The sequence below is a fragment of the Setaria viridis genome, chromosome 9, assembly GCF_005286985.2.
Source record: "Setaria viridis chromosome 9, Setaria_viridis_v4.0, whole genome shotgun sequence".
NCBI classification, from domain to species: Eukaryota; Viridiplantae; Streptophyta; class Magnoliopsida; order Poales; family Poaceae; genus Setaria; species Setaria viridis.
In genome coordinates this window covers 6,220,158-6,237,817 of record NC_048271.2, presented here as the reverse complement: position 1 = coordinate 6,237,817, position 17,660 = coordinate 6,220,158, and the positions used below count along the sequence as shown (strand labels likewise).

Here is a 17,660-nt window from a genome sequence, read left to right as displayed (position 1 = left end):
AAAATTCAAGCAAGACAGTGGTGGCTGCCATGGCTAGGGACGCTGCAGGAAACTTTCGAGGAGCGTCTACGCTGGTGATTCGTGGACTCTCGGATGCAGAGACCGTCGAGGTTAATACGTGCAGGGAAGGCTTGGCGTTGGTGAGTGATCTCATGATTCAACACTTCAGGCTAGCATCGGACAATGTTAATGTGATAAGAGGAATCAAGGAGGGAGAAATGACCGCTCATGACCATATCACAGGGAGATAAAGGCTACAGCAACGCAGTTTGACAATGTTGATTTTATTCATGAAATAAGTGCTCCAATATGGATGCTCACAACATTGCAAGGAGTGCGATTTATGCTGAGTTTGGTAGCTAAATTTGGTTTTAAATCCGCCTCGGGACATTTATAACTCTGGTAACTCTGTCGATGAATAAATAACCTAAAAAAAACTAGAGATAGCTCGTGAAATTACACGCAATTGCCACTCTATGAAGCCCAGAAACTGACCTGACCCGTCCGCACCCTCTTCCGAACTAGTTCCGCCTCCATTTTTTTCTCCTGCGATCCTCCTCGCACACCCGTTCAAAGGTCACCAGATTCGTTCTCGTCCCCCCAACTTTTGCAGGATCTCCCCCTCGCTGCCTCCGTCCGCGCCGAGCACCGCGTCGATCCAGATCCAGGTATCCTTCCTTCCGCCTCAAACCGTACCACCTCCCTCCTGGGCGCCCTCACCTCGTTGTCTTCACCCTCCCTGGAACCGATTGGAGAGGCAATAGATCCGAACTTGTGTTGATTTCTTTTCGTTTTCCTAGCTGAGGAGTGGGGAGGCCCTAGCTGTTCGCTGTGTTCCGCAGAACACCTTCATCGCGGATTCATTCGGTGCTAAGGGGAATATTGTGGACGCGTTTGTTGGGTTCAATCTTTGATTTTCGAGTGTTTGATCATTTCCGTTTGCTGTTGATAAACAATCAGGATACATTGGCCACCGTTATACCTCTATCAGAACTACAGGTTCATATGTCCATACGCCTTCTTACATGACGGATCAATTCCATTCACCCCAAAATATGCAATTGGGGTGTCATATATTCAAACAGAACTAATAAGATTATGATAACCATCGGCTGAGATTACACTGTGTATATGTTTCTGTCACGTTAAAGCCTTCGAGTTTTTTTAGCTAGAAGCCTGTTGAGTGGCACTTCTGGTGAGGATACATTTTGGATTTAGCACTTCGTGTACCATTGTGTAGCTGGTGATTTTTTCTGGGAAAAAACAGATATTTTATCTCTTTACATGTGCATGAGGCACAAAGTTTGCGTTCAGTATTGTTGGCTTGGAGTTTGCTCTGTTTATCTGCCTCCTGGTTCATGTGTCAGTGTCATAAGGAAGCATGCCCAACCAATAGTTTGATTGGGCAATGACTTGCATAGTTTTGCGACGGACTAGGTTCAGGCCTGCCTTGAGTCACACAAATGGTTTTTGTAGCATCTTTTTGATAATTTGTACCTCAATTCATTCTTGTGCAGAGACAATGACGGCTGGATACATTGTTGGCTCGCTGGTTGGGTCCTTCGCCATTGCATACCTGTGTGACACATTTGTTTCCGACAAGAAGGCATTTGGTGGTTAGTGTCACCTCTCTCGTCTTGCCGATGTTCCTGTAGGATGCCTGTGCCTAACTTCTTGCAAGTTTTCGTCTAACCTGCTCCGTATTTTTTGGAAATAGGTAGCATTCCCAAGACTGTTTCTGACAAGGAGTGGTTGAAAGCCACAGACGCCAAGTTCCAGGCCTGGCCTCGCACCGCTGGACCACCGGTCATCATGAACCCCATCAGCCGCCAGAACTTCATTGTCAAGTCCACTGAATAGGCTAGAGAAGCTGGCCCAGTGTCTTGTTTGCACCATGAAACCAAGTCTTAAATTAATAAGATGAACTAAGGTCATGATAATTGATGTTTTTTGCTTTATCTGGGAGCAAACATTGAGGCTTTCAGCTTACTTGTCTTCTGATGGATTCTCTTCCTTGGTGAATTCCACCAGGCAGTAAAGAACCACATTGTTTTCTTATTACCATTCAGCGTTCCTTTGATATACAGCATTCTTGCATTCTAATAATTTTTGTCGTTGATCTTCTTTCTGTGATATTTTTTAATTCCATGTTTAAATTTATGCTGTCATGTGTGCACTTTGTTGGCTGTGTGTTTCTTAAAATTGTGTTGTTTGTGCTGTTATGCAAGCCATTGGTGACAGTTTAAGATTTTAGGCAGAAGGAAGAAAAAGCATTGGGAGTTTAATTTTGTCCTGTGGAATAAAATGATAAGAGGACCTCGAGTATGTTTTGGCAAGTTCCTGGCTCTGGAGTACTGTGTGGTGTCAAAGTCTGAGTTCTGGTGTCTTGTTCATGCAAGTAAGTAGTAACTGTGCCGTGTCAGAAAAAAATCAGCACTACTCTGGTTTGGCAAGCTGAGGGTTACCAGAATATTAAGCGTGTTTGCTACAATCAAATGAGCTGTAAATTTGAACAGTCTTATTTTCTATACTGAGGCAGGGATGAGGCCTTTCAGTCTGAACAAAAATTGTGGCAGTTTATCGGATCCTGTTTCGAGTGCCCTTTGACTGAAAAAAAATTGTGGCAGTTTATCGGATCCTGTTTCGAGTGCCCTTTTTCGGTGGTATTCTCTGGAGGAATGCGCCCCCTTTGATTTGTTTTTTGAAAGATCAACACCCTTTGAATTACGAAGCATCAACAATAGACTAGTACATTGTGGATCCTCAGGATCATCTGTGTGACTACTGTGTCAAGTGCCAAGCCTTCCTTTTAGTCAGCTGGATGCAGCAACAACCTAGCACCGGCATCTTTGGAGCCCGTTGATGCCGGCCACCAAGTGTAGAAGAGGAACACTGCAGGTGGTAATCCTTGATGATTTCGATTGAACTCTGATGGGAGATCAATGTGACATCACCGATAAAAATAGTCAGGCAACTTTTACAGCTGCAGGTTCAGATGGATATCGTTCCACGGTACATAGCGGATTGCGTACAAAACAGAGGCTATGTTGATGCTACAGCACTTTGCCAAGGCAAACTAAGTACATACCTATTTGCTTTAATGGTTAATTAGCAAAAAAAACCAAACCACTGTTTTTTTTATACTAACCAAACCACTGTTAGACGGTGCAGTAAACAATAGAGTAAGAAAAGGACAAGAAAAGAACGGCAGCGCCAAGAATAGCAAAAATCTGCTATAACTGTATTAAGTTACCACATTATGCATCCCGCAGACAGACCAGCTAAACTCAATACATTAAAGAACACTTCGATGAGTTAAACTGAGTTCGACACGAAAAATTACACCACTAGGAGATAAATAGCATAATAGATCACAATGTTTCTGCAATCGCTGCCTAAAATATGCCTACAGTTAACTACACTCATTGATACCACAAACTTATTCCTGCTCCAACATGGAAGCTCCCAACAGTGAACCTACGATGCTTCTGACTTGACCATCACAGAACCTGACGCCTCAGTTTGATCTGGTGCATACTGGAGCCAGTCTTTTGCGCAGACAAGTGCCTCCACAGTCTCCGGACGAAGGGAGCTTCTGTAGTCATCAAGCATGCGGTTCCCGGTTCCAGCAGAGAATATTGAGCTGCCACTGCTAACCATTGACATGGGGATGGCCAAGATATCCCGGGCCATCTTCGATAGAGTTGGAAACTTGAGCGTGTTAAGTTTCCACCAGTTAAGGATGTCAAACTCCTGGATACGTGGAGTGAGGGATTCCTCCAGGTACTGCTCCAGTTCACATTTCGCAGGCTGGCTACTTTGAATCTCAGAAAGATACATATCAAAGTCAAGAAGACCATCAGTAGTGGAAGGAGGATTTCCTTGAGTAGCATTCGCATTGGCAGCCACATTATTAGCTTCCCCTTGTTCAACATAGGTGGGGGTCAATGGGAGTGGCTGTGCCACATACTCCTTGTACAGCTCACGCAGAGAGTCATTGACCACCTTGACATATTTCCCAGCCTCAGCACCATAAATTTTAGAGTAACTGAACTCAACAAGCTTCATCTTGAAACGTGGATCCATGACAACAGCAACGGCTAACACCAGGCTGCAATCTTTCCAGTATTTGTCAAACCTCTCATGCATATCCTTGGCAATGCTGCTGAAAATGGGATCTTCGTGTCCTGTACCATTTGCTAGCTCTAGCTGAATTTTCCAAGCTTCATGGAAAAAGATGTTTGCAGTAGGGTTTGCTGCAGCCATGATGCTATGTGCAGAGTCATATATCAGTTTCAGGAAATTACAGGTAGCCTCAACTTTCTTCCAATCCTCTGCTGAAGGAGCTTCATTGTAATTATCATCAAATGTCTCTAGTGTCGCAAAAGCCTGCTTATAGTCCAAGGCAGCCAGCAGCATCAGATAAGTGGTGTTCCACTGGGTTGTAACATCTAGACAGAGGGTCTTGGTACTGGGAATCTCCAGCTGCAGAGCAATCTCTGCAAACCTCTCCTCACGGCTTGGAGAAGCTTTTATGAACTTGATACTCTCACGGATGTTGTAAATCACACCGTGAATCGAAGCAATAACATCCTGAGCAACTACATTCAGGATATGTGCATAGCACCTCACAACAAACAGCTGTCCCTTAAGCATGAGGTTGTTCTTATTGGAGAGGTGATCCCTCAGATTTGCACTGTAAATATCATGGGAAGAGCAATCATTATCCAAAGTGATAGTGAATAGCCTGTCCTTCATATTCCACTCTAAAAGGCTTGAGCTAATAGCTTCACTAAGTGCATTCTCTGAATGAGGAGAAGACACCATCATGAAGTTGAGCATTCTTCGGTGTACTTTCCATTCTGAGTCGATAAACTGCCCAGCAAGCGAAACATAGCCTAGAGTCTGACTGGTTGTCCACAGGCCTATAGTGAGGCTGATCCTTCCTGGCATAGTGTTGAATGCTTGCAACAGGTTTTCCTTTGCTTTCTGAAAAACAGCATAAACCTCTCCCTCCATTGTTTCAACATCTACACCCTTGAAACGGGGCTGCAGACTCTCAATAAAAGTAGTAAAGGCTGACTGTTGAACAATGTGAAGCGGGTAGTCATGCAAAATAATCATCTTAGCCAGATAAGAGAAGCTCCTTTCCTGATCAAAAGTAGCATTTGCATAACCAGTGTATCTGTAGCGCCTCTTCAAAGGGCGTTCTACAGTACCCTCACCATCATTATCAGTGCCAGGGCCTCCTGGTGGTGGCAGTGCTAGCTTCCTGTCTTGGTCTTTCATAACAGGACAGGAACCGAGGGTGATGTGCCTCTTGAGATGGCTAGTGCCTGCAATTTTTGAACCAGAACTATACGCAAAGGTTTGCTTGCATAAATTGCAGCATGCTCTTGAGCTTCCCCCTGGCATGTTTTCTATAGTGAAGTGCTCCCAGACTAGCGACTTCTTCCTCCGACGTCTTGATGTGGTGTGTGGGGTCATCTCAGCATTGATCAATTCATTACCATGGGCCATATCATCACCATTGACCATGTCATGAACTTGTACCATCTCATTACCATGGATGAGATCATTAACTTGAACCATCTCATTCCCATGGATCATCTCACTACCTTGAACCATCTCAGTCCCTTGAATCATCTCATCGCCATGGATCATCTCGTCGCCATTGACCATCTCATTACCATGAATCATCTCACTACCATGAACCATCTCATTGCCATTGATCACCCCGTTGCCATCAACCATCTCACTGTCATGCACCATTGCATTGTCATTGCTGTTCGGTTCACCCATGTTGAGGGATACAGGCCAATGGAACCCAAGGAAGCCTGTCAATTTGAAATAAAAAATCACGTTAGGTGTTCAGTCACATCAAATCACTTTACCATTTCACAAAACAAAACAAACTCCATAAAAATAAAATCTCATAGATAAACCGTCAAAGATGTTACGATAAAGTAGGCAGACAGCAGATATCTTACACAGTTTCATTAATGAATAGATCTGATTGTTTATGGCAGCAGTTCCAAAGAATAAATTTGAAGTCGAGATTCAGAGACCACCAGAATGCAAGCTTTTCTCCAAAAGCTATGAGGATTGCATTATTTAATACTAGATGATATAATAACAACCTTTCAATCAGGACAGCATCCAAAAGTACAGAAATTATAATACGATCAACATTAGATAGATGCAAACAGTGAAGGCTATGTTTTTACATGTATGGGCAATACAATAGAAAAGTGGATCAGTGTCACCAAACAGGGAAAGCAAGTGCTGAATGCACAATTAAAAATGCTGAAGAGCTGTAAGTTGTAACAGAACAATAAATACAAATTCTAAGGGCAGGCCCTTCCTTCAGTAGAACCACAAGGGACTGCACACATAGCGAAAGAATAAAATGCTACTAGTAACACAGCATTTGTGCAGAAACACAACTATGCTCATCCTTTGCATAGCAGAAACCAGCTGTGGTTGCTGCAACTTCCTAGTTACAGGCATCGAACCTAGCAGGACTACTGGGCTCCAAAATCATCTCAACTATCCAAACATCACTACCCTTGGCTCAGCACAAGATTAACAAAAATGATGTATGCATAAAATCATTAGCTCCAGCAGCTCTACGTAATACCTATCGATTCTGCAGAAAGATCAAGCACTTGGTAACATGTACTAGCACTAAGTATTCCGCCTATATGTGAACAACACTTGACACCCAGGTGGGCTACTGTTTCACTAACAACAAAGCCAAAATGTTTACTATGGATTCTCCAAAGAAGACAACCAAGTCCTACTACTCCACACCAATTTAAGCCATGCCAAAACTTTAATTTCATTGGAAAACTGAAACCTGCTGAATTCGGACAAGATTATTGCTACATGGAGAGCTCTGAGCCGCACCCCCTGATTCTCTGGCGTGAGGGAAACAGTAATAGCCAATAGCCCCACAATATGGACGCCTCAAAACACGCCTCTCAACTTATTAGTAACAAACTAATGAAATATACTAACAAAATCCCCAACATAATCTACATAATCTGAAGTGCCAGCCAGACCACTGAAGAACCCACCGAAACAGAAAAATCACCTCACAATAACGCACATAATCTGAAGCTCCAGGCAGAGCACTGGAGAACCAGCCGAAACAGAAAAATCTACCCACAATAACGCACATAATCTGAAGTGCCAGTGAAGAACCCACCGAAAAAGAAAAACCTCCGCAAAAATTCGCAGCAAAATGAACCGTCTATTCTAACCGCCCTCCTCGGCGAAGCGCTTGCGCTCCCATACAGATCCAACGAACCGAGCTCGAACGGCAAACCGGATCTAAACCACGAAACCAATCCAACCGAAGAAGCTACGCGCAGCACGGATTTAGCAGACGATAGAATAAGCGGGAGGAGGAGGAGGAGGAGGAGAGGAAGGGTTTGGAGTTTGGGGGCTTACGTACGGGGAGAGGACGCAGAGGGCGCAGCGGAGACGATCCAATCCAACAACAACCCGGCCGGGGGCTCGGCTTGGTGGTGGCGGTGCAGCAGGATTAGGGCTCGGCCCAAGAAGGACGAAGGCCGAACGCACAAACCCTAGATCCTCTTGGGAAGAGGACGGGAAGAGAGAGAAGGTAGAGAGAGACGGGAGGGGGCTGGTGGCTGCGGGCGCAGTGTATCTGCGGGTGCGGGGATTTATTGGGCTCGCGGCCCACGGCGATGGGCCTCGTGAGCTGGCGGTTGGCGCGATGGGTGACGCTGCCGGTGGGCCAGGTGGGGGCCTCCCCGCGTGGACCGGCTGGGTCCTTGCTTTTTTTGGGCGGTTTCTCATCTCGTGAGGAGTTTCCGGGGGCTTGTTTGTTTGTTTACGCAGATTTTGTTTGGATGGCGGCCGCAACACGGCGTTGTTGGATTTCGATGCCGTCTTGGGTTGGGCCTGGAGCTGTTGGTTTCTAGGGTTTTCATCCGGACCGTCAGATCCATACATGTCGGACTCCGTGTTTCTGGAGGGAGGTAGGGAAAGAGCAGCCCAGACGCGCCCCGTGGGGTCTTCTTTTTTTCTGTTTCGGGCTGTGTTTTGGGGGTGTTTTCGCGAGTTGAATTCTTCTCATTCACGTCGAGAAAAGGACAGATTCTTTGTAGATGGCACTCTTGCAAAAATATCCTACAATTCCTGAAACTCTGCGACCCATTTTGCTGAACACGATATGTATTGCATCTCAGGTAATATTATAGAAGAACTTTTCAATATAACTTCTAGGAGATTGCAAGAACTTTTTTCTTAGATATCTTTTCATAGTAAAAATTTCAAATATTTTTAAAAAAATTTCTCCAAACATACTCTTCAAAACAAACATGTCTAGAACTCTTCTCCTTTTTTAAAAAAAACCATGGAAGAATAGTGGATGTAGGGCAAAATTGTGTGCATCAATTTTCAAAAAAAGGGAGGAAGGAATAAAAGGAGGATAAGATCGAAGGGGAAAAGAATAAAGGAAAAGGTAAACAAAAAGAGAGAGAGAGAAAATAACAGAAGGAAGGAAGGCGGTGAAAAGAAAACGAGAAAATTTGGTAGCTCACTGCGCGCCGGCTCACAGGATTAGTAAGACCTTAGATGGACAAGAGCATTACAGATTATCAATGTGCAGTATACAAGTTACGATCCATGGTTATCACATATTCACATCGCACTAAAAAAAGGGACAACATAATCATTACGTTAATGACAAGAGGCACTACCCATTGTCGTCCGACTGCCTAAACCGAGTCTGGGAGGCAAGCTTGGCAGGACATCTTATTACATGGAACAACAACACACCTCACGCTCACAGGTCACACAGCCGAGCCAAGAGCAGTCACTCCACGATCAATCGCCAGGCTCAGAATCCATACGAGTAGCACCTGTCGTTGAACAAGCATTGCTCAAAGCAATATCCCTTGGAATCGCCTCTGCAATCGCTCACACAGACAGCTTTGCACGCTTCGCACCGAGGTGAGCAGGGGGCCACGGCCCAACTCCCAAGCGGCTTAGCCAGGTCGTGGCTGGTGACCTCGCGCAGCAGGGGTTCCTGGGTCTCGAACTGGAGCACGTCGTCGTGCGCCGACGAAGCACGGGCCGCCGCCGTCAGCTGCGGGCTGAGGCATAGCAGGAGCAGGACGCCAATGGCGGCGACGACCACCATCCTTGGCGCGGCGGACGCCATGGCACGCACAACTAGAGGTAAGGCTCTGTAGGTTGTAGTGTAGCTGACCGAAATGAACTGGCGCGAGACTGAACGAGGAAGAGCAAGCTACTTATAGAAGATGGCAAATGGACGTCTCTGGGTTATAATACTGTTTGCAAGTTGGACGGAGAAGGTGAAACGATAATGTATGTTAGGACTCAAAACGTTTTTCAAAAGCGATGCACGACACGACGTGACGATATGATGATGTATGTTAGGAAATGAACTTTTTTCTTACCGCGATATACTAGAAGACGTGTGGAAGCGGACGGAGCCGTGCGGCACCGTCGTGATCCACGAAGGAAGCCGCACAAAGATTGAAAATAGAGGAAGCGTTAACTAGGATAGGCGTGCTAATGGGTTCAAACCCGCCCCAAACCCACCCCAACCCGCGATAAATTAACTTATTTACCTACCCCACCCGCTCCATAATTCTATAATGTAAACCCAACCCAACCCGTCCCACAAATTGATATAACCCGTGGGTTTTGTACATGAACCTATAAATTTATACAAACATCATGTTCACACTTTAAAATTTTGGAAAAATTGACCGAAATTTGTTGCAGATGAATTAGTTTGACAATCCGCTACTTTGTGCAAAGCAGTGCGACTGGACTTATATGTGGGGCCCGCGTCAAGAGTCGGACCCTAAAATTAAAACCTCACGTTCACACCTTAAAATTTTGGAGAAATTGATCGAAATTTGTTGCAAGTGAATTAGTTTGACACTCCGCTACTTTGTGCAAAGTAGTGCGGGTGAACTTATATGTGGGCCCCGCGTCAAGAGTCGGACGTTAAAATAAAAACCTCACGTTCACACCTTAAAATTTTGAAGAAATTGACCGAAATTTGTTGCAAATGAATTAGTTTGACAGTCCGCTACTCTGTGCAAAGTAGTGCGGCTGGACTTATATGTGAGCCCCGCGTCAAGAGTCGGACCCTAAAATTAAAATCTCGCGTTCACACCTTAAAATCTTGGAGAAATTGATCAAAATTTGTTGCAAATGAATTAGTTTGACAGTCCGCTACTTTGTGCAAAGTAGTGCGGCTGGACTTATATCATGGCCCCACGTCAAGAGCCGAAACGTGAAAGTTAAACCTATGAGTTAAATTCATACAAATTCAAACAAAAAATCACTTTCAACCCGTCCCAACCCGCATTTCTGATATACCCAACCCGCCCCAACCCATTAGATACTAAAGCCCATTTTAACCCATTCAAACACACCTTACGTCACAACCCGCCCCATAAAACCCATTTCAACCCGCCCCACTAGCAGGCCTAAACTAGGACTGATGTCTGGGTAGGAACGATGGCCTAAAAAAAACTCGCCGATCACATCGCGCGTGAGCGGCGAGGCAGCTCAAGATCATGTTCCGGATCGATCCGTCGCCGACGTGCGGAGCTCGCAAAGGAACCATCTGCCGAGGTCGAGAACGAATCGCCGCCCAGTTCGTGAGGCCTTGATCGTCTGGTAGTTGGTTGGTGTTTGGTGTTTGCACAAGCATACCTGTTCAGAACAAGGGCAGAGTACCGTATGTAAGCGCACAGAGAATGGCAGAGTACACCTGTGTGAGTGTGACTCAAGATCAGGCTTGAGAAAATAGCACTGTACGAGTGAACTCATGGACGCATGGAGGCATGGAGCCATCATGCCAAGACTAGTATTTCAAACACACAGACACAGGTAGAAAAACAGTCTTTTCCATTTGCACTCACAACCGCACAGGACACAGCCGAGAGCAGTAGTCACGATTAAAAGCTGTGGCTCAAGATCAGGACAAGCATTTTAAACACAAACACTGGAGTCATTCAGACATTCAGTAAAACCAGCTGATGACGCCACCGGAGAAGAGATAGGGAGCATAAACTAAAATTAGACAAATTATATAGCTACACACGAACATGAGCATCAATCCATAGTACATAACAGATTAAATGCAAAACAGGGGTAACAAACAAAGTGCAAAGACAACCGGCTGATAAATCCCGCAGCTAGCACACGCACATCGCGTGCAAAGTCAGACGACACCAATTAAAGCTATTACATGACAATAGCAACAAGTAAAACAGAGTTCGACACAAACAGGTTACACCTCTACGAGTAAATAACGGAATGGATTCCGATCAGTTCACAATCCAATGGATACTATTCATGCTTCAGCAAGGAAGCAGTGATCATTCTTCAGCCTTGATCAGTGTAGCACTTGGTGCCTCGGTGGCAGCTGGTGAGTATTGGAGCCAGTCTTTCGCACAGACAAGTGCCTCCAGAGGACGAAGAGAGCTTCTGTAGTCATCGAGCACGCGACTTCCTGTTCCGGCAGAGAATGGACATTGGAATGGCCAGGATATCTCGGGCCATTTTGGAGAGTGTTGGAAACTTGATCGCATTAAGCTTCCCCCAGTTCAGAATATCAAAATCAAGATTACATGGTGAGAGATTCATCCAGGTACTGTTCCATTTCAGATTTTGACTGCTCGCTACTTCGGATCTCAGAAAGGTACACATCAAAATCTAGAAGCGTAGTGGAAGCAGGAGCTCCTTGACTTTTCTTAGCATCGGCTAGCCCATTATTCCCTTCACTTTGCTCAACATAGGCTGGGGTCAGTGGAATTGGCTTTGCCGCATACTCCTTATACAGCTCATGCAGAGCATCATTGACAACTTTAACACGCTTTACAATCTCATCCCCATAAATCTTGGAGTAACTGAACTCAACAAGCTTCATCTTGAAACGTGGGTCATCCATGACAACAGCAATGGCTAGCACGAGGCTGCAATCTTTCCAGTACTTGTCAAACCTCTGGTGCATATCCTTGGCGATGCTACTGAAAATGGGATCTTCATGTCCTGTGCCATTTGCTAGCTCTAGCTGAACTTTCCAAGCTTCATGGTAGAAAAGGTTTGAAGTTGGGTTTGCTACTGTCATGATGTTAAGTGCAGAGTCATATAGCAGTTTGAAGTAACTACAGGCAGCCTCAACTTTCCTCCAGTCCTCTGCTGAAGGAGCTTCATTGTAGTTATCATCACATGTCTCAAGTGTAGTGAAAGCATCCTTATAATCCGATGCAGCCAGCAACATCAAATAAGTGGTGTTCCACTGAGTTGTAACATCCAGACAGAGGGTCTTGGTACAGGGAACCTCCAGCTGCAGAGCGATCTCAGCAAACTTCTCTTCACAGGCAGGAGAAGATTTTATGAATTTTATGCTTTCACGGATATTGTAGATGACACCATGAATTGAAGCAATGACATCTTGTACGATAGCATCAAGGATATGAGCATAGCACCTCACAACAAATAGCTGTTCCTTAAGCATGAGATTGTTCTTGATCGAGAGATGATCCCTCAGATCTGCATTGTAGATATCATGTGAGCAGCATTCACTATCCAATGTGATGGTGAATAGTTTGTCCTTCATATTCCAGTCAGAAAGGCTCATGCTAATTGCTTCACTAAGTGCATTCTCTGAATGAGGAGAAGGCACCATCATGAAGTTAAGCATTCTTCGGTGTACTTTCCATTCAGAGTCGATAAACTGCCCTGCAACTGAAACACAGGCAAGAGTCTGGCTAGTTCTCCACAATCCTACAGTGAGGCTGATCCTTCCGGGCATAGTACTGAATGCTTGCAGCAGGTTCTCTTTTTCTTTCTGATAAATTGCATACACCTCTCCCTCCATCGTATCAACATCCCTAATCTTGAAACGGAGCTGCAGACTCTCAATAAAAGCAGCAAATGCTGGCTGTTGAACAATGTCAAGTGGGTAGTCATGCTGAATGATCATCCTTGCCAGGTATGAGCAACTGCGGGCTTCATCAAAAGTAGCATTTGCATAGCCAGTATATCTGTAGCGTCTCTTGGATGGACGCTCCACAGTTCCCTTACCATCATTGTCAGTCCCTCCTGTTGAAGGTAGTGCCAGCCTCTGCTCTTGATTCTTTGTCTTAGGACAAGAACCCAAGGTTATGTGCCTCTTGAGATGGCTAGTCCCAGCAATCTTAGAACCAGAGCTGTAAGCAAAGGTTTGCTTGCAGCATGCTTGTGTGGCCCCTTCGGCGACAGTTTCAATACTGAAGTGCTCCCATTTCAAGGGCTTCTTTCTTCTCCACCTGGTTCTTGATGGAGGGGTCGTCGCTTCATTTCCTTGCACCAAATCATCACCTTGAATGAATTCTTCATATTGGACCAACTCATCACCTTGAGCTATTTCTTCACCTTGGACCAACTCATTACCTTGAGCCAATTCTTCACCTTGCACCAACTCATCACCTTGAGCCAATTCTTCACCTTGGACTGGCTCATCGTTGGAGGCAATCCCATCCTCTTGGGCCACCTGAGGAAAATTGGTGGTTTCTTCAGCCATACTTGACAGGCTAGAAGCTTAACTCCTGAAATCTGGTAGATATGGCATGTTAAAATCAGAACACCATCCAAGGGCTAAAATGGTAGCTAAATAAAATCCAACTAGTGAGAATGAAACCAACCAATGTATTCACACCATGACAAGCAGATCATAATTTCACAATAAAAAGAGTAAGCTGTTTCTGAAATTAGAAATACGGTTGTTCTGCACATAAACCATAGTTATTGAGACCGGACCAGACATTGAACCGGCATAGCCCTTGGCTCACAGTTTGATTAGTTCAACCGGTTAGACTGATAGTTCATTACGGTTCAAATATGATAAGTTCCGTACTAAAATTAGCAACAAGTGCATAGCTCAATGGTGCAGACCTTAACCCGAAGCCTCAGGTCGCGAATTCAACTCCCACTCTGCCCTTTTCAAGCATTTTTTGGGTCCAACCAAACGCATACTGTTGAGCCCATGTGTGCCCCAAGCAGAATGTCAGTGACCAGAGCGGCTCGTAGACAGTTTTCTTAAGTGATTGCCGGCAAAAATCGGCCAGTCGAACCCGGTTTAAGTGCTTTACTGACGGTTTGATTGCGGGACGGTCTTTTACACGGACCGAACAGGCGGAGGTTCTGGTTCCTGTTTTCCCGATTGGTCCGGTCCTAAAAAATATGACACAAACCCCACGCATCGCCCCTATGACGGATCCAGCGGAATTTAGTCTAAACCCACGCAGATGTACGAACTTGCAAGTGGAAAGAAATCATAACGCAAAGAGATGAGCTCAAGCAAGCGACAGAGAGTAAAGGGGCACATATGAGTTGGGGAACGCAGGAGCTTACCGAGGGAGGAGGACGACGAGAGGTGACGGCGGCTGAGATCCCGAGTCCAGACTAGCCAAGGTGGCGGATACAATGCGAGGGTGGAGAGTTAGGGTTTTGACGTCTCAATGGGCTATGGGGTCGCGACCCATTCTACAACCCATGTTTGCCGCTAAGGGTCCAGGATGGGACAAGGGGTGAGGAGGCCGGCTGTGGCACATTGAGTTGTGGTGTGGGTTGGGTGGGTTTTGCTGCCACCTTGACATATGCTTTGGGCCTCTTCATGTGGACAAGAACAATGCCCGGCGATTCTGCGCCATATTACCCATGGAAGGGCAAAGTGCTAAGGCTCATCCATGATTGCACACATTTTATTCGTACAGACATTATAGTTAAACCAACAAAACTGGTTTCATGCCTTCAGATTGCGGTTAGTCTCTATAGAATGTAGCCATAACTCAAGACTACATACGGTATCACTGTTATTGGAAACATTTCTATCATAGCTTAAATTGTTCTCAGTAAAAAAAATCATAAGTTAAATCCAAACAAACGAGCACAATAATGGCAACCAGAAAAAGGTTAAAGGGAAAATTACAAACATGGCATGACCACTATATTATCTTTCTTGTAAAAACAACTTACTTAGGAAGCACATCAAACTGGTCACTTGTGGCACTGGCATGCATTATGCAAACCTCAGATTTGTGCACCTGTATTGAGTACATAAGGTAACTTCCTACATATAATTGAGTACATAGCCGACGCGCATACACCATGGTGGTAGAGCAGCCGGTTGTGGCGCTCCCAGCTGGTCTGAACATTAAAAAAAAAGGTCCCCCGTTGTGCAAACTACTTTCACCTGCAGGCGCAGGGAACACAGTATGAGTGGGCAGCCTTTGGGACCTTTTGTAGACCCAGTGATGGTTTAGATTCTTTTTAAATCAAAGTCGTGGGGGTGGTTTTTCTCCAGGGTCTAGCTTTTTGTGTGTGCATTGAGTCCATACAATCTATAACAGGAAATAATACATTGCATTCTAATACCAGCCAGCATGCAACTAAGAATGTAATATCAGCAAAGTGTTGTGATATAATAGAGAAAGGCGCTGCTGCAAGTGTCATAGGAACACTATTTTGATTATTCCCATAAAAACATATTTATAATCCCTTTATAATACAGGGTTACCTGTTTAAGGACAGATGATCTATCGTAAGCTACCATGGTAGTGCACATGTAAAAAACTCGGACAAGAAGACAGCAGGAAAACATAAAAGGTGTAGCTTTATATTTGTAAAAGTACTATGAACAAACATCTTTAACTATTAATTATGTTGGCTCAAATGCCATGTAAATGGTACCATTAAGTTCGAAACAATTTATTCCATAACAAAACTAACAATTAATCAGTTTTCCTTGATTGAAAGGGTCAGCCTCTTTTAGCGGGACAGCAGTAAAACTATATTTCATTCCACTTTATTCTATATAATCTGTTCATTGCTCAACTCCAGCTTATCAACGTATAAAGAATGTTTGCTGCACAATCTGAAAAATGCTCTGACGGCATCGAGTGAAGAACATAGTAAAAAAAAAAGGAATTAGCACTGATAGATTCAGAACACTCCAGGGTACCTGAAACCTGATGATTTGCTATGGTCTGTAACTAGATTTCAATTAGGGTGTGCGGTGATCCACACGCATCAGATTTCACCAATTGTCACCAGCATAAGCATCAGTGGAATTGAATCTAAAAGGTGGCCTGAGTCACATTTACATTTCATTGAACATATTAGGGGCCTGGACGGCAAATGGAGAAGACCGCGTACCTTACAAGTTTGCTCATCGGAGCTTGCTTGCTTGTTGCCTCTGTTCGTTTCCTGCATCATCATCATTTAGTCCAGCGCCGTGAACCTTCTGCGGTGGAGACTGAGGCGATGGTTGAGCCTCGTTTATTTTGTCCATAGCAGCACCCCGCCATGCTCGTGCGTGACGCGCTGCGCCCGCCGACCACGCGCGTGGTCAGGTTCACCGACGCCTTGTTGAAGCATGCTGGGACCTACGCGGTGACGGCAGATTCGGCGTAGCGGCGTTCGGGCGATATAGGGATGGAAAGAGAGGCTGATGGGGGAAGAAGTTGACGGCGAGCTCGCCCTCGCCCCGCGGATGGGGGGCGGCGCTGGTGTCGTGCGCATTCGCCGGGGGGAGGCCATTGCCCATTGGCGCCTGGCCGCTCCCGCTCCCGTTACTTGCCGCGAGCGCGAGGACTTGCTGAGTTGGGCGGTGGCGGCGCAGGGCGAAGGGGAGGAGGGGAAGGGGATGGACCAATTTGCAAAGCAATGGAAGCGTCGCGATTTATGAATATTCCCAAAGGAGCCGGACGCAAATATTGCGAAACCCGACGGCGGCTTCTCCAATTCTCCATGCTAGAGAGGTTGATGAACCGTTGAAGACTTGAAGCCCATGGGCCATGGCGGAACAACAGGGGCACGGCCACAGTTTTTTTTTTTTGTTTCTGCCAATTTGTTTGATTATTATTCATGGCTGCGGAACCTATTTACCTGTTTCGGGGAGTTGATTCTCCACTCTCCTTCTCAGGTCAAAATATCAAGAATTATAAGAGATTTTATTTAACTCGACCTATACTTTAGTCAGTTGATGAACTCACGACGTTCTCCGTGCCACCAAGTCCTCTGCATATTGTTACCGTAGAGGCGACTGAGGCGTAGAACCAGTAGGGAGGCAAAAAAACGAACTGATTCGCGCGGTGAAGTTGGAACTGTCATACATGACTGGAAGCGACGGGGATGAAAGTGAGCGATAAAAAAAAAAGAGCACCGGAGAAGGATCGGGAGGTAGAAGAAGACCATTCAACCATTCGATTTCTAACCAAGGGACAAGGTTTCTTGAGTTTCATGGGTGTGCCGTACGCCCGATCACACCAATGGAAAACCCTAGGTGCGAACTACACGAGTGATGTGATAAAAGTCATGAGTTATGCTAACTTCAACCTACTGATGAAATCTTGATTATAACTCTAAGTCACCAAGATAGAATAGGGAATACAGAGAGGCCGGTTCGAAGACAAGGGTAAATGGAAGGAACAAATATACATTACCGATGAAATTATGCTAACTGATGAAATTTTGATTTACGTGTAGATACAAAATCCGGGTAAACTAACAGGGAGATGGACGCCATTTAACATTGCGGCGTTTCGTGTCCAGGCGGTTCCAAAACTGAAGCCGTTCCAACAACAATCACAAGA

General features: G+C 45.2%; 2 protein-coding genes and 1 pseudogene across 5 annotated transcripts; 1 reads left to right on the top strand and 2 right to left on the bottom strand.

Annotated features, from left to right (window-relative positions):
• The first annotated feature begins 478 nt into the window (after positions 1-478).
• On the top strand, positions 479-2,061 carry LOC117837319 (uncharacterized). The gene is made up of 3 exons (XM_034716925.2): positions 479-668; positions 1,518-1,616; positions 1,718-2,061. The coding sequence occupies exons 2-3, from the start codon at positions 1,523-1,525 to the stop codon at positions 1,858-1,860; spliced, it is 237 nt and encodes a 78-aa protein (XP_034572816.1). The 5' UTR covers positions 479-668; positions 1,518-1,522; the 3' UTR covers positions 1,861-2,061.
• A 1,159-nt stretch (positions 2,062-3,220) lies between these two features.
• Positions 3,221-7,676, bottom strand: LOC117837318 (zinc finger BED domain-containing protein RICESLEEPER 2-like). Of its 4 annotated transcripts, none has more exons than XM_034716923.2 (2): positions 7,456-7,676; positions 3,221-5,837 (listed from the first exon to the last, which is right to left on the bottom strand). In XM_034716923.2, the coding sequence occupies exon 2, from the start codon at positions 5,800-5,802 to the stop codon at positions 3,478-3,480; it is 2,325 nt and encodes a 774-aa protein (XP_034572814.1). In that variant the 5' UTR covers positions 5,803-5,837; positions 7,456-7,676; the 3' UTR covers positions 3,221-3,477. The 4 variants fall into 4 exon arrangements, with proteins under 4 accessions (XP_034572814.1, XP_034572813.1, XP_034572815.1 ...); XM_034716922.2 differs by having other exon boundaries at positions 7,460-7,676; XM_034716924.2 differs by lacking the exon at positions 7,456-7,676 and adding an exon at positions 7,211-7,340.
• A 3,411-nt stretch (positions 7,677-11,087) lies between these two features.
• On the bottom strand, positions 11,088-16,756 carry LOC117839898 (zinc finger BED domain-containing protein RICESLEEPER 2-like; annotated as a pseudogene).
• Between the last annotated feature and the right edge of the window lie 904 nt (positions 16,757-17,660).